Here is an 18,138-nt window from a genome sequence, read left to right on the forward strand (position 1 = left end):
ACACGTAAATTTTTTAATCCCAGTCGTGAAAAACATTTTGGGTTTTGAATAGAACTATTGTTTCGAGTTAATCCGTTTGTAATCTGCCGAACAAATGGTAATCTGAAGAAACAAGGTCTGAGGAATAATGTCGATGTGCAATTGTTCTCCCAACCAAATTCTTCGATCTCCTCTGATGTGATCTTTGCAGTGTGGGATTTTGCATTGTCCAGATGAAATACTACTCTCTCTAGATTCTAATGTTTAACTGCACTAGACATTCTAAAATACCGTTAAATATATATATATATATATATATATATATATATATATATATATATATATATATATATATACACAGCACAATTTTGTCAGTGAACAGGTCGCGGTCTCAAAGCGACGCAAATATTTTGACAAATTAAATTTAAATGCTGAAGTGATTGATTTAATGATAGAGGATGAGGTTACAAAGTATCATGTCATGGTCTGGCAGGAGGGTCTTTCCGAGTCTTATAGTAAGAATAGTGATAGAGTGGTGGCTGAACACTAGATAAAATACGCTCTTATTAGTCTTCTTGGTCTTTGTATATGTTATCAAATACATGATGCAATGTGATGTGTGTGCATGATTGTATATATGTGTGTGTGTATGTATGAATATATATATATATATATATATATATATATATATATATATATATATATATATATATATATATATATATTGAAAAAAAAGTCGTCAGAATTTTGGAATAACTTCTTTCATTTATTTTATACATATATTAGCCCTTTCGTTCGTCTTTCGAACTTGTCAAATATAAATCTGTCAAATTACAGAGATCTTGCTTATTTATATAAAAACAGGTTTTTTGGGGGTTTTGCTTATAACAGAACATTATTTTGTTTTGTTTTTCTTGTTTTTTGGGGGTGAGGCTTTGGAGACAATGGAAGATGTATAAGTAGATAGATAGATAGACAGGCAGATAGAGAGGTAGATAGATAGACTGATAGTCAGACAGATAGAGAGATGGATGGGGTAAAAGAGAGAGAGAAGGGCCATTGTATTGAAATGGTCTATTTAAGGAGTGTCAATAAAAAAAGTTAAAAGCTTGTTTACTACTTACTGTATTGTTTTGAAAGGGTTTTTAGGGATGGTAGAAGAAGGAAGAAGAGAGAAGAAAAATAGAGAATAATGAATAGAAAATATAAAGAAAACAAAAAATGTCTTCCTGTTTTTTCTTTTTTGCTTTTAGTTCTTTCATTTTATATTCTTTGTCCTTTCTTTTTATATACTTTGGGTCCTATTTAGAATATATTCCTGTCATACATTCATTCATTTATTTATTTATTTTTGGTAAGGTGTAGTTCTGCATGAGAGTATGTTAGTATAATCTTTGTAAATTTGCAAAATCGAATTAGTAAAATCAATTTAGTAAAAATATCATATCAAACATATATACATATATATACATACAAAACGTATTCCTTGTTTTTCTTTTTTCTCTTTCAAACATTTAACTTTGGGGAAAATTTTTTTATGAAGAGTAGTTCCATTGCCTTTCGGTATTGTGGATCGTCCCGTGTACATTTATAAAAGGGAAATATTTTGAACTTTCCGTCTCCGCATATTTCCAGATGTTTACTTAATGGAATCATTCTTAGTTCTTCTTGTCGGATATGTTGCCTGTGAATTTTTACACGTTGACAGAGTGAGTTATTCGTTTCGCCAATGTAATTTTCTTTACAGTTTGGACAGGTGATGCAGTATATGAGATTTTGTGTTTTGCAGTTCATATCTGCATTTATTTTAAAAGTAGATCCGTTCTTGAATTTTATGTGGGAACCACTTTCTATGTATTTGTAGTTGTTGGTATTGTTACACGTTCCACATCTCCTATCACCACATTCTTTTACTATGAATTCTGGTTTAGTCTCTGATCTGAATTCTGCCCTTGTCAGGTGTTTTTTAAGGTTTTTGGTTGGCGTCTGCTATTCCGTACGGTGTTATTTTCAATCAGAGTTTTCATCTTAGGGCTTTGAAGGAGTATAGGCAAGTTCGATTTTATGACGTGGAATATGTTAGTTATTCCAGGACTGAATCTGTTAATGAACGGAATCGTGTTTTCATTAATTTTTTTTTCCTTTGGTGTCCGTAGTTGGGTGATATTCAGTTCCATCACCTTTTTAATTCCTTCATTAATTAGGCCTAAGGGGTATTTTTGTACAGTAAGGAAGCCTTTCAGTTCGTTGAGCCTGGTTTCACGCGTTTTAGGGTCACTTACTATAGCACAGATGTGTCTGGCCATGCTGTATAGGATGTTTCTTTTGATGTGTGATGGGTGACAAGAATAGAAGTTTAATTATTGGTGTGTATCGTTTTTTTTTTGTAAAATATGTCTGTTGTGACTTGTGCAGTTTTGTATTTTTATGTGGATATCCAGGAATGGTAGTTCATTGCAACTGGATTCTGTTGTGAATATGATGGAAAGGTGAAGTGCGTTTAGTATATTGTTAAATACATTTAGATCATCAGTCGATTTTTCCCAAAAAATGAAACAATCATCCAGGAAGCGTTTCCATTTTTTAATGATATGTGTCTTGTATTCTTGGTCAAAAGTTTTTCCCACTTCCTCATAGAGTTTTTCTTCTAAGTATCCCATAACTAAGTTTGCATATGAGGGCGCAAATCGCGTACCCATAGCCGTGCCCTTTATCTGCCGATATGATTTGTTGTCGAATTTAAAGGTATTTTCCTCTAGCACTAGATGTGTGGCCTAGGTGATGAAGTCAGTCTTGAAGCGATCATTTATCCGTTCTCTATGTTTTTCAACCCAGTGTTTGATTGATTCTAGGCCTAAGTTGTGGGGTATATTGGTATAGAGATTAGTAACATCAAAACTTGCTAGTATAGTACCTTCTGCAACAGTGGGGGGAATGTGTTGGATGAAATCTATGCCATCCCGTACACAGCTAGGTATTAATGAGCACACAGGTTTTAAGACTATATCAAGAAAGTGACTTAGCTGTTGTGTTGGAGCTTGAGGTCCAGCAACTATTGGCCTTAGTTTGAGGTCAGCAGGTCTTAGTAATTTTATGTATTCGTTCTTCTGCTTATTTGTGGCATTTTGTATTTCGGAGCTTTTGTGGATTTTAGGCAATCCGTAAAAATTGCTCTCTTCGATAACAGAGTTGCATATATATTCTTTTTCCTTGTCAGTGAAAGAATCTTGGAATTCATTTATTAGCCTTCTGATTTTAGTTATTATCGTTTTTTCTGAGTGCCTTGTTTCTTCCTTGTAGTAGGTTTCGTTTGTTACCATTTCCAATATTTTGTCTTTATAATAGTCCTTGTCCATGATAACTATTGCCCCTCCCTTGTCGGCTTCTTTTAGGATGATTGTGTTGTCATTTTTTAATGTTCGTAAGGCTTTCTTTCCGTTTTCACAAAGGTTTTGCTTACATCTCTGGGTATTTAGGGGAAAGTTTGAGATTGTGTCTATATACGCATCCAAATATTTGTCCTTTTCCCTTGTAAGGAGTGAAGTGGGATTTTTTTCGGACTATTGATTCATCATTTGAGTCTTTCTGATTGAAAAATTCTATAAATCGGAGGTGACGGTTGAAATGTTCAATATCAGATTTCAGTTCAATGAGTTTGGGCGTGGGTGTCGGGGTAAACTTTAAACCTTTTAATAGGAGGTTGATCTCATCGTTGTTGAGGTTCCGATTTGATAAATTTATGATTTTCGGGTCTATATGTTGTGTGTGGTTAATTAACTTTGGTGTATCATCGGGTCCGGTGCGTGGTTTTGGTATTTCCTCCCTAAAAAAGGAATTGTGTTTCTACGTCTTCGTTGTCTTGTCTCGGTGTTCTGATTTCCATGTAGATAAGAGGATGGTTCGTGTCTTTTATACCAATTCCGTTGGTTAAAAGTTTCGTTTTTTTCCTCCCATCTTTCACGCTTTTTTCTTCCCCATTCAGGATATATGGGAATTTTGGTTGTAAATCTTGTGTTTTTTTGAATTGTCATGATTATTGTTCTTATTATAGTATCTGTGTTGTCTGTATTTTATTTGTTCTTCTTCCCATGTATTCATCCATCTGGGGTACATGTTATTACGAGTTGGCGGTTGTCTGTATGTTATTTGTCTTTCATGTCTGTTTTCCTTTTCATTTATCCATCTTTGGTGTTTGGACGGATGGGGTGATGGCTGTCTTCTATATTTCATTTGTTGGTTAATTGCAGCGTTATGTATTGTTGGATATGGTTTTCTAGTCTGTACTTCGGGTGAGATGGAGGTCATTTCCGCGTATGTTTTGGGGTAATTAGAGGTTCGGTATCTCATTTCGATTCTTCTAGGGTTAGTGTCTATATTTGTTTTCGATTTCTTCGTATTTCTTTGTTGTTTGCGGTTTCATTTTCATAATGGATTTATCTCCATAGTTTTTTCATAGTTTTTGTTGCTTATTTATATAAAAACCGGTGTTTTGGGGGGGGTTTTGCTTATAACAGAACATTTTTTTGGGGGGGGGGATGAGGCTCTGGAGACAATGGAAGATGTATAAGTAGATAGATAGATAGACAGGCATATATATATATATATATATATATATATATATATGTAGTATATAAGCATATATGTATGTATGTATGTATGTATAGTCCATTCCAAACACTGTCAGACTTTGATTCTCGTTTAGGATAAGAAAATAGCGATCACCTTTAAACAAATTCTGACATTCTACAATTCTCAAGTAAGTACCACACTGAAATACTGGTCACATCTATGGGTGGGTGTTGCTGCTACACATAGCTCACACAGAAACACACACACACGCATACACACACGTACACACACATATACATACATATATATATATATATATATACAGCTCACACGTACGCATATATATATATATATATATATATATATATATATATATATATATATATATATATATATATATACAAGAATAAGGGCAGGGAATCGTCAATTAATAATAGAATTAACAATTAACAATTTTGCCAAGTAGTTCAGTATGAAAAAACCTTTATCTGAACTCACTGGCCGATGAATTCGTAAGTGCCTTTCTTATCGTTGATTTTTGGTGTCGCATGGCCAAAAATTACCGTGAATTTTTTTAGAGACACTTTCAAATTTATCAGAATATTTGGGCTGAAGATTGGAATAGTGAAATTTTCATTCGCTTAACCATGAAACGATTCGTATCCAATTAACTAAAGACTTGTTTTGTTTACGCTTTTCCCTCCGTTTTTTTTGTTCTATGTGTGCCATAAATATCGCCATCCGTTTAGAGAAAAATTTGTAGTTTAGAATCAGTAGTTCTTTGACTGCTATTTCTAAATTTTCAGTATGTTGGAGAAGCAACTCAATGCTAATCCCTGTATCTTTATGATATATATATATATATATATATATATATATATATATATATATATATATATATATATATAAAGTAGTTGTATACTGCCAACTTAACATGACAGTCCCAATAAGGGAATATACTACTGCTTTTTTTCTCTAGGAAGCTGGACCGCTTCCTATTAGGCCTTGACACATTTCCTGTGTCCTTATCTTTGCGAGAGGGAGAGACAAACTCCTCCACCCAGCCTAGCCTGCATTCAGGGACATGTTTCTCAGTCTTTGCTCGTCATTAGCCTGAAGTAGCACGACTAGCACGACTATATATTCTCAATCCCACACAAATCAAATTCATCTGGTTGAATGGTAAATGTTAACTCACCAACACAGAACAGCAACTTGCTCACTAACACATCGTATAAAACAGAGACCGATATTGCAGTAATAGTAAAGATCGATTCGCCATTGTAACTACTATATTGGTCAATACCTTTCTGGCGTTACAAGCTAAACAGAAAGGATATCGTTCCCTAATTCTTCTCTTTCCTTTTTGTCATCCTTATCGTGGGTCACAAAGCCTGATCTGAAATATTTCTTTGATTAATCGCTCGTAAAAGGGACAACATTCTGAAATTCTCTCCTCATCCATACTTTTTCCTGAAGTCGTCAACCACATCGATCTTACCAATCTTCGAGAACCCCACTAAATGGTGGATGTTGCCTTTCTGCATTTAAACCGTTAATGAAAGAAAATAGAAACTGAAATTCTTACTTGGAACAAACATGAATTATTGCTGTAAGAATGAGACAGACAAATGATATTGCGCAGCCAATGTAAGATAATAGAGATGTTGGGGGATCAGTGTTCAGATTCTGAAACGGAAGCAAACAATAACGCATTAACTCCGCCTCCCATTCCTTCCTGTGTCGGTCAATAATCATGTAAATTATGAGTAGATAAAATGCTGATGCAGAAGGTGAGGACTAGAGTAAACTGCATTAGAGACAATATATGAGTGGACCGTCTTACATTGCATGTTGGATGAGAAACAGTTTCACAGAATCTATTATATATATATATATATATATATATATATATATATATATATGAGTTGTAGAAGTAGAAGTATGATATGTACTTCTCATAGATCTTGACTTCAAATTCATTGAAGGTGAATATTTTATCAGTTCAGCTAATTGAAGCTACTTCACATAAACCATCTCTCGACTGAGATAGACCGGTGTTATTTCGTTCTCATTCCTTTAACACAAGGCAACTTAAGATCATTTTTCCGCTATCAGAGCCTGATGCTGTATGATCAGTTTCTTATACGTAGAGTTGCATCCTTCAACAAGTAAGAGGACGTGTCTACTTCAGATATATTTTGACCATGGATACTATAGATTGTGAGTCGTGACAAAATATATATGAAGGCTGTTCGTCTCATATTGGGTCAATAGATGACCCGAAATATGTTATGTGATGAATGAATATATAGATACAGGAAAAATGTGAAATTGAAATTACTTTGTAACAAAAATTACACGAATGAAAATAATAGCAAAAATAAGTGAATTGATTGAGTAATGTTCCTGATAAAAATGACAATGATAGAAGCAACGACATGTGACCTGACTGTTTAATCTCGGTTCTTGTGACGTCGGGTGATAGTAGAACTGGTTTGGAGTGAACTAACAATTTGAGTTAACTCAGAATATCCTGCAGGCCAAAATATGTGCCGTAGGTAGAGGTATATTTTATGCTTATGACAAGTAGAAGATACATGCGCATTATGGATGTAAAAACAAAAACATCAGCAGAAACAATCTCATAAATGACAGAAGAGATCTTGTAAGAGCATCATGAGGAGAGCGATTTAACATCTATGCTGCAAACATATTTATTGTGCTGCGGAGGCTAATTTTATCTTAAATATGTCTTTATCACCTAGGTTACCATTCAGATCGCTTCAACACAACAACATTTAAAACCAGGACTGATGACTGTCTCTCACAATCCCCTTGAAATCAATGTTGAAGGCATTTTCATGTATTTTGTTGATGATGGTAGCTTGGCAAATTTAAAGGACACATTCCTAAGTTTGGACTAATAAACAACTGTCAGAGTAAGAAGCACAATAACGACTTTTTGCAATATTTTACCCCCACTTATTTACTATTAACCTTACATATTTACCAAAAAATCCACCAACAGAAAGTTTAGTGGGTGTTGACATCATTAATGCATAGACATAAGCACTTGATTACAGGTAATTAACAAGTCGTCATAATCTTACCAACCATTAATAGGGCAAAACTTGTAAGATGGTTACAGGAACAAAGTGCTTTCTCTCCAGGTACATACTTAGATACACTACAGCCTTTGGTTGACCAATGGGGATTCTGTCCAGGAGATTCATCCCAATAAACACACTGTGGAGTGGGTTGGGTTGTGGCATTCTGAAAAATAGAAGACATCGGATGGTGTAGTTTCAGAAATATTTAACGATGTTAAAGACGTTAATGGTTGGGATGTGTTTCATGATAGGTTAACTGGGTCAGGGAGGGTATGAAGGTAAACAGCAACAACAGTTACCTTATGAAATCCTAAATTAATTGACGCTGAAAATACACGGACACAATCAATGAAGTCAATAGAGAGATGTATTAAAACATTGTAGTGGTGATCGGAAAATACAGCACAAGCGTCTTGAAGCATATCTTGGAATGAAGAAAGAATACTTCCATCATCACACAATGTTTACATTAGAAACATACATGTTCTAACTGAACACAGTAACAGCTACTACACCAGCAACAAACACAATAACAACTACAATTACTGCTGTTGAGGCTGCTACTACTACTACTACTGCAACTAGTGCCATGTTTCTTTCGGGAGGAATGAGATATCGTATTGGAATGAAACACTGACAACAAGACAACAACTTTGATAAACAAATAATGGCTATTACCTGATCTATTAAATTGAATGATATGGTGACTGGTTCATCGAGGCTGGTTATTTTAATGTTAGGAATTTTTGCAGCAATAATACTGCTGTTAATTGTTTTATCGGCTTTGGTATTGGGGTTTTGTGTTAGCTGTAAAGAGAAGTCATTAGTTAAATTGTATGTGGTAGAGAAGTCATTAATTAAATTGCATGTGGTATTACATCGAGAATTCATCTCCCAAGGTCTGACCGTCTATGGAGAGTTCTGCTTCGACGTTTTGAAACGTTGGGAAGAGGACATTCGCTGAAAGCGTTCAGATCTGTGGAGCGGGAAAGAAGTGGGTTCCCCACAACGACAATGCACCCTGTCATCGAGCTCTCCCCACTTTTGAGTTACTTGCTAACTTCAACATGGTATTGCTTCTACACACCCCCCTCGCCCAGTTCGCCAGATTCAGCACCTGCGAACTGCCACCTTCTCCTCAAGATGAAACTGTAGCTCAAAGGGTGCCGTTTTAACACTGTTGTCGAGATCCAGAGTGAATCGTAGAACGTTCTTGACTCGCTTACGGAAAACGAATAATGAGTATCCAATCAGCTAATTCGTATGTTACTAATCCGCTTACAAATTTGTAAGCGGAGCAGTAAAAGATGATACAATTTCTTCTAAAACAAAAGAAAATATTAATTTGTTTCTGTTATCAACCTACCAACGTAACTTTGTGAGAGACCAGCTCCTTCCTCAAAGGAAGAATATTAAAATAATATATGTGAGTGTGTGCGTGTGCGCGTGCGTGTGTGTTTATGCGTGTGTATGTGTGTGAGTGTGCGTGTATGTGTAGGTATTATATATATATATATATATATATATATATATATATATATATATATATACATGTGTGTGTGTGTTCTGCATATTAGGACAATGAATCTGAATGTACTTAGAATGTCTGTGGAGACTAAATCAGACCAAAACACCGGTGTCTTATGATTCCATTTTTTACACCGAGTTTCTTAGATGTTTCGCCGAGACAAAACTCAAGACAACGGTCGTTTTTAGTTGGTTTATGCATCATAAATGGGTACACACACGCATATATATGCATATATACATATGTACATACACATAGTCATTTGTAGCTGTATTGTTTTAGAATTAGAATCATAAAAACAACAACGATTTGAGACATTTCGTCGACTGGTGAAAGACAGATTTCTATTTTGGTTCCATACCCTATATAGCTTATCATCCTTCAAGAAGAAAAACGAAATCCTTGAAACGGCAGATTGATCTTCGGTTTTCTGATGTTTTATCAAACTCTTTGGTAATGAAATGTAGTCTACAATGCCTTTTACTTGTAGGTCTGGATTTAAGTTGTAATATATCTGATGGAAGAATATGAAAGAAAAAAAATGAAATTGATAAACCAAAAATATACCATTACATGTGAATGATGTAGTCATAAAAATTCATAAACTTTCGAATGTGAAATCATTGTTTGGAATAGTGGTCTTTGAAGCACATAAATATCGGGTTCGATATATTGTGTTGGATAGAAAATGTTCCATGGACGATGTTATGACGTAGGTATGCAGGTCTGGTGTGAAATGTAATTTCACAAATAAATAGTTGGTTGTGGTTATCTAAAAATAAACTATCGCAGAGATATATCTTAACACAGAACCTAATGCGTGCTACTCGAACGTAGGTACAATACTCAGCGTTCACTGTTCCATAACCGATTGTTAAACGGACATACATCGAACTAACTCGGTAACCAGTAATTTCGGAGTAACATCGTCAACTACCGGCTTACTGTTCGCTGAGTTCTTATTTATTGTAATCGGTTAGTCACATGGGAGTATTCAGGATTCTCACATAACATCTGCCCTTTTTTCAGAATTCAACTCCGCCCGTGGCTAAGTATACTATGCGTTTAGGGTCAGTTTCAAGTACTGTTCAATTTCTCTTTCTTGTGCTTCAACGTGTTGTTTGCACGATTTGTTTAAGCGTTGGTACATTAAATGTATAATAAATGACTTCCACTGGAACTTCGTTTCTTGTGACCGTTTCCTCAGTAAACCTTAAGATTTTAGTTGATTCATATGTCTCTTATATTCGTAGTTGTGACCTTTTACCAAAAATAACACTTTCCCAATCTGTTTAGCAATCACTCCGTCCTCTCACATTCCTTTACCGTTTTTATATATCTTTGTGAACAATTTGCAAGACGTTTGGAGCTTAGTTATGTGGTTACTTCGTTTTAGCATATATCTATGTAGATGTTTTAAATCTGTGCGACCATAGGCGCTCCTGCGCTGTTTAAAAAAAAAACTGATGGTGCCCCAGCATGGCCGCAACTTCAAGGCGCTGAAATATATAAAAGAATAAAAGAATACTTGTCCGATATTTTCTCTTTTTACTCGGCAACAATGTATCAAACACTGATCTAATCTTCCTAGCGAATATTAATTCCGCAGGGGACTTTCCAGACGGTGTATTGGGATTTCGTGTCACTTGTTACACCATCAAAAACTGTTGAACTGCAAGGTCCTCTATTACTTCGTTGTTCGCTTTCTGTAAAGCCCTCTTAAATGTATCGACAATATATTTGACCCAGGATGATATGGCGGTGACATGTTACATAGAGAACATGTTGCCGTATTTATTATCGATACGTCTGAACCGATATCTAATTGCATTTTGGTTTGAAAACCATTTATTTCTACCAACACAAAGTTTCGATTTTGTATGGTACAATTTACTTTTCTTGAGTAGACTTACTTCGGTTTTGCAATTTCCTTCGACCAGCATTTTGTATGTATATGTCCAATTTTACCACACTTAAAACAAATTTTTATCTTTAAAGGGGTAATCTTTCCTCAAATATCGGACTCCGCAACCATAGCACCGTTTTGAATTTATATATTTTCTTATATCTGTACTTTCTTTACACGTTTGTACATTCTTATTATTGTTTTCTATTTCCCTTGTATCATTTCGAAGGTTTACTATTTGTTGGCATTCTTCAGCCACTTTCTGCAAGGTTAGTTTCACATCTTGATTCAACTTTGATAATATTCTTTTTCTAATTTCCGCGTCTTCCGTTGCCACGAATATTAAGCACTTGAACACAATTCTTCCATCTTAAGCCTTTCGCAAGCTTTATTAACCACACCGGCATATGTTACAGAATCGTCGAACTCGTTTTTCTTTAAATTTAAACATTCCCACCGAATGAACTTACCTCGCTAAAAATATTAGTCGAGATATTTATCATTTCATCAAAACACAATTCCACAGGCTTTCTCGGCAAAATAAAGTTACAAAACTTTCATGTTCCGGAGGGACAAGCTTTAGCAGAAAGTCTCACCTTCCTTTCATAGACCATCCCTTGCATTCCTCTCGAAATATGTCTTTGTATCGCCTGTAATATGCAGTAACAACCGGTTTGTAGTGAAATTTTTCGATGGAATATGCAACACCGTCCGCTGAAAATGATTCTGTTGTATTTCTTGACTGCAGTAACAATTCTGTTAACTTCTGTAGTTGCTTATGTCACTGCTCTTCTCGTTTGACAACTGCTTTCAATAACTCTTCCATTTCGGTACTATTCGAAACCTCGTCGCCACTGTTATATCGCACGCTCGGATGGCATACTTTCACCGATGACCTACCTCTACTCAACTACCGAAATCTCACTTCCGACGACTCGACTCAACAGAACTCGACGTCTAAACTACTACGACTGGCTACCCCGTCCACTATACATAGTAGACTAGCCTACTTATCGTCTGGGGCGTCCACACAACACTACCTTTTCACAGTACGCTTTTATGCATTTGTATAATAGTAAGTCCAATGGCCTTCCTTGACTCCTCCATACAACAACTGTTTACTCTTATTGCAACCCAACCAAATTATGATGCTTGTTCTAATGTAGATTTCTTATGTATTTACTCAATGGCTCGTAGATGCAGCTCTTCCATTGACTTTCCACATAGTATATTTATTTGGTAACACGCTAATATTGGTAACACTTTACTCAAGTTACATTATTATATCAGAATTCCCCTATATCAGGCACCCTTCGACATTTTCTATACAAACGGGATTTTCGATCCAATATTTCGATATAACTATTTATAACATTGTGTCTTTTGATATCCACTGTTCATAAAAGGAATTATTACTACTAGTGCTATTATTATTGTTGCTGAAACTTCTACTTCGTCCCCAATTATTACATTGCTATACCATTACAATTAATAGAAGAGCTAAAATAAAAATACCATTATCACCTAATGCCCTTATCGCATACAGAAGCAAAAACTGGAGTTTCTACGTTGGCCAACTAATTGTTCATGTATTCAGTAGTATTCTGTTTTCTGTCTTAATCTCTGTCTTGTTCTCGCGTACCCAAGGGCATTGCATGGGACGAAGTACTGCTATATTTTTCAGAGGAATCAAATGATCAGAAAGACAGTGACGGGCAATTGTTTATATATAAGTTCCAATTGTTATGTTAGCTCTAAAAGCAGTTAGTTGACAGAACAGTAAGCATGCCGGAGAAAATGCGTAGCAGTATTTCGTCCGTCTTTATACTCTAATTTCAGATTCTAGAGAGAATTGGCGTTGGTGCAGTCAACTAGACAACTTCCCCAAAACATCGAGCTTTGTACCTAAAGTAGACACGATTATTATTTTAGCTTTATTGCTAATCTGCGCAGCATATATATTGTATTTTGTATATAGATTGTACTGCACCAAGATTTATACCATCGCTACTTTAGATGCTAATAAAGATATATATTTCACTGTAATGTATTTTATCAATTTCAGTATTTATGGTTAACGGTTAATAAAAGAGTAATCATGAGAAAGTATTGTACCATTGTCTTCGCTTCATCTTTATCATTTCCATATGAAACACTATAGACAACACCATTGAAACTGCCCTTCTCCACTTTGATAGCACCAATACCAAGATTAGAATAAGAAACTGTGAGTTGCTGATCTTCCAGTGGAATCTTTTCTGGGATTGCTTCTATAATGTCCAGCATTCTGTGAGAAAATCAAGAAAATAAATCTCAACTAAGAGTGTGTTTCAAATACGTAATTAGATACAGGTGTAATTACACTAATTATATTAACAAATCCGTTTATGCTACAGCTTCTTCTTCCTCTTCTTCGTCTTCTTCCACTACTGGTGCTGCTACTGCTGCTACTACTACTACTACTACCGTTACTACTACTAACAGCAAATGTGTTTTGAATTTTACCTGCTCCCACTTCTCTTTGATTGTTCTGCTTCAACCAGAATTTCCTCTCGTGCGTTTAATACATTATTGATACTAGGAAGAATATTGTTCACTGTTATACTGGAGGACACATTCGATATCAATGGCACCATTTTCTCCTGAATGTCTACAGCCAAGTCAATATCTTCTTCTTTGAAATAAACTGATTTCTGTGAAATGTTGAGGAGTATTGTTGAAATCTCCCCAACATTTTCTGCAATGGAAAATTGAACATGAAATTTAAGGCAAATAACTGTCGGTTTCAGACAAAATATTAGATGCAAATAAAATGTCGCATAACATTTAAAGAAAGTTAATTAACAACTCAGGATTCACATAATATAGAGATTGCTATATGTGTTTAGTTGTATATCAGTTGTATATTGATTGCTATATATCGTTAGTCTCTTGTTCTGTAACGTTAACTGGAACAATGGGGAAGGTACACCACGCTATGGAAGCCCTTTATAGTTGAATAAGACATACTCGTGGAGATGGATGCTTATAAATAACGTTATTGACAACCAGTGAGCTGTGATACACCAGCCGTCATAAAAATCTGTTAATATGAACGAGACTATTGTTCAATTACAGGTTGAACCTAAATGAAAACGGGCCGCGGTCCTAAGAATTAAGACTGTTCAGTCTTCATCAACGACTTATGAGAAACTGAAGGCATCACAAGGCTGCAAGCTTAAGAGCATCTCTTTAATGTTACAGTGCTACAGCTGCGAATTTTAAATCGCTTGAATTTAATGCTACACAGGAATGGGGAATGCGTCATTGAAGTTTTAAATTCTTTATAGCCACCCACACAACGTAATAGACGCTTGTACAAATGATATCTCCATTGCTTTATATTCCTTTATCTACTGACCGATTCTGCAGAAAATTAATAAGAAAAGTAGTCTTAATTTAATAATAAACTCAAAACTCCCAAGTAATCATTTCTGTCAGCTCGTTTCTATAAGAGATTCTAGTGCCATGCCGTGGGAAGAGATGAACAAATGTATTGTACGTTGACAGATAATTTTAATCATGACTATACATACATGCATCCATAGATATATACACACTCACAGGCAAACACGTGTGCGTGTGTGTATATATATATATATATATATCCCTCCTACACACACACACACACACACACACAGGCACGCACACATATATATATAGTGGCACTCCGTGAGTTACAACGACGAGGGCTCCAGATGATTCGATCAACCGAACAGCCTGCTCGTGAAATTAACGTGCAAGTGGCTGAGCACTCCACAGACACGTGTACACCCAACGTAGTTCTCGGGAAAATTCAGCGTGACACAGAGTGTGGCAAAGCTGACGCCCCCCCCCCACCCCCCCGGAATACAGGTATAACAGAAACAGGAAGAAAGAGTGAGAGAAAATCGTGGTGAAAGAGTACAGCAGGGTTCGCCATCATCCCCTGCCGGAGCCTCGTGGAGCTTTAGGTATTTTCGCTCAATAAACACTCACAACGCCCGGTCTGGGAATCGAAACCGCGATCCTACGACCGCGAGTCAGCTGCCCTAAACACAGGGCCATATATATCCCTCCTATATACTCACATATGTTCCTCCTCCACCTATTGCTGCTGTTTTCACTTTTACTACTAATACTACAGTAAGAGTATTTCCCCAAACTCACCTTTACCGATGTCTACGCTTGTGAGGTTCTTTAGTTGTTCAGTGATCCCCTCTGTATTGTAGCATTGAGACATGTCTGGCTCTTGCCAGACGCCAGTGAATGGTGAACATTTCGGTGATGTCGTTGGCATCCTTGGATCTATCACCCTTCCGGAAAAACTGAAAGATAAATATCAAATATTATCAGACGTGTTTATGCATTTTCATTTCATCAATATTAGAGAAATGTCTGATAAACAACGACTCGATCGTGATTTGAACTCATAATCTAGTGGAACAAGGATAAATACAGGGATGTGTTCCGTCAAATATCGATAATTTATTCTAAATTCCTATCCTTAAAATCAATATAATATATATTTCTTACTTAAGTTTAGATTAAAAAGATATTGCTACCTCTGCTTTTATTATTTATATTTTGCTGTGACTTTGTAAATACAAGTTAGGTGGATGAAGTATTAAGGCACGAGGCTGTTAATCAGAAGTGGGCGGCCAATCATCTACCTATAGTTTGTTGTCATCATCATTAGCAAGAGATTTACGCATATTTTCTTCTACAGGCACAAACTGGAGTAGTTCCACCTTTGTCTTAATACTTATAAAAATCACCCTTCAACAATAACAACTTAGATGCTTGCATGTGGAATAACGTGGGAGATATGAAAGAATAGTAACCACTATGAGATAGGTCCCACGGTGATCTGCTTTCCTCGCTCACCGCCATATGGTAACCATATAGTAACAAATCGTATTGCTCTAAAGTACATCATAAAATTGAATAAATGATATTACTCTGAAATCATTAGAATTGGTGATAAATGCTATTGGTTGAGTATAGATATATGCTTGTTACCCTACATTTATTTTGTGATATTCTGGCACTTACAGGAATAATTACAAGACATGCTTTAAACTTTCGTCTAACATCAGCAAAAAAATAAATGTCGGTTGCTATTTCACGGCAAAATAATGTCATGGTGTAAAATGTAAAATATCAGTGTTAAATGATTTTAAATCACGGACATTAATTCTATAATCTTTATATCTCTAAGTGTTTTGCCTACTACTAGCGGAGCCCCGTGAATATTTCACCGAATTAATGGTAAACTTAGTGTGTTATTTCTGAAAACTTAATCCAAAAAACCTGAAAGCATAGGTTGTGTTTTTTCTTATCAAATGATAATCATTCATCTGCTATTCATTGAAGAGTGAAAGAAATTGGAATACGATGATTACTTAATGTACTTTATATATACATTTCATATATTTATACACAATTTTATAAACTTAGGAAACAACACGCATAAAATAAATATTCAATCTTATTTTTCCATTTTTCCTGTATAGAAAAAACATCGTCATATTGTATATATCTGCCACATTGATGCACTTATGTGTGGATGCGCAATGGCTAGTGGTTAGGGCAGCGGACTCGCGGTCATAGGATCGTGGTTTCGATTCCCAGACCGGGCGTTGTGAGTGTTTATTGATCGAAAATACCTAAAGCTCCACGAGACTCCGGCAGGGAATGGTGGCGAACCCTGCTGTACTCTTCCATCACAACTTCCTCTCACTCTTACTTCCTGTTTCTGTTGTGCCTGTAATTCAAAGGGTCAGCCTTGTCACACTGTGTCACGCTGAATATCCCCGAGAACTACGTTAAGGGTACACGTATCTGTGGAGTGCTCAGCCACTTGCACGTTAATTTCACGAGAAGGCCGCTCCATTGATCGGATCAACTGAAACCCTCGTCGTCGTTAAGCGACGGAGTGCCAACAACAACAACGATGCACTTATGTATAGGTATTAAATGATAGGTGATATAGAAAAAAAAAACTTGGTTAAATTTTATAAAATACACTTTTCACTATTCAATCACCGTCGTCGCCTCCACCCCACGATTATCAGGTCTCCCTTCTCTTTCACCCCTCTGTCTCCCCTCTTTCTCCCCCTCACTCCTCTCCTCTACCTCCCCCTGCCATTTTTAAAATCTCACCATCAGACCATCACCGCTCTGCTGACCTTATATTTCTAATTCTCTTCTACTTCCAACTAAGCTTTGTAACCACGTAATATATATTACGTTTCCCCAGCACATATCATGGACACTTCTCTCTCCCTCTTTTTCTTTCTCCCTATTTCTGTTTCGCTCTTCACCTTATCCTCTTTTTCGCTCTCCTATTATTTTTTGTCCCTCTTTATGTCTCACTCTTCGCCTTATTCATTTTTCTCTCTCCTTTTTCTCTTTCTTGCCTTCGCTCTATCTTTCTCTTTAATTAATCACATGCAATCGTTATAATTACGTCACGAATGCTACTCTCTCCGTGTCCTTTCTCTCTTCCTCTTTTTTCTCCTTTTTCTCTAATCATGTGATGGTTATACCGACGGTAAACAACGTAATTCCAAACAGAATTATAATAAGATGTAACTTTCTCTTCCAACAGGATGACACTTCAAATTTCAAAATTTTAGAAGAGATCAAACATTACAAACGAACCAGGGTCTCGTTGCTACATTTGCATGACATGAGATGGACACATTAGTTCCTACTTTCGTCATTGGCCAATAAAAAGTACCATTGTTTGTTGATGTTGTATTTTCATTACAAACCACTGAAAAGGAAACAGAACGCTTATATGAGATACTTATTAGGGAATTCTTTGGTGTGGTTTATATACTGTAAAATACATGTACATTAATACTGGTGAGTAGTTGTAATAGTGTTGCTTGTGGTGGTGGTGGTAATAGTGGTGGTAGTTGTAGTAGGATTCATAGTAGTAGTAGAAGTAGTAGTAAATGTAGCAGCAGTGGCAGCAGTGGCAGCAGCAGCAGTGGTAGTAGTGGTAGTAGTACTAG

At 36.0% G+C, this 18,138-nt stretch overlaps 1 protein-coding gene across 2 annotated transcripts in view; it reads right to left on the reverse strand.

The window, feature by feature from the left end:
* LOC149130311 (adhesion G protein-coupled receptor G6-like) overlaps positions 1 to 18,138 on the reverse strand; it is a 564,593-nt gene that overhangs the window by 22,642 nt on the left and 523,813 nt on the right. Inside the window, exons 5-12 of one of the 2 annotated variants that reach the window (XM_089345352.1) lie at positions 17,780 to 17,894; positions 15,284 to 15,441; positions 13,601 to 13,832; positions 13,211 to 13,382; positions 9,551 to 9,703; positions 8,340 to 8,468; positions 7,666 to 7,824; positions 6,137 to 6,237 (exon numbers count right to left, since the gene is read on the reverse strand). In XM_089345352.1, the coding sequence (XP_089201478.1) occupies positions 6,137 to 6,237; positions 7,666 to 7,824; positions 8,340 to 8,468; positions 9,551 to 9,703; positions 13,211 to 13,382; positions 13,601 to 13,832; positions 15,284 to 15,441; positions 17,780 to 17,894 (1,219 nt within the window). The remainder of the gene's footprint in view (positions 1 to 6,136; positions 6,238 to 7,665; positions 7,825 to 8,339; positions 8,469 to 9,550; positions 9,704 to 13,210; positions 13,383 to 13,600; positions 13,833 to 15,283; positions 15,442 to 17,779; positions 17,895 to 18,138) is intronic. The other variant, XM_089345351.1, reaches the window with a different exon arrangement.

The sequence above is a fragment of the Octopus bimaculoides genome, chromosome 29 (genome assembly GCF_046866305.1).
Source record: "Octopus bimaculoides isolate indiv1 chromosome 29, ASM4686630v1, whole genome shotgun sequence".
NCBI lineage: Eukaryota > Metazoa > Mollusca > Cephalopoda > Octopoda > Octopodidae > Octopus > Octopus bimaculoides.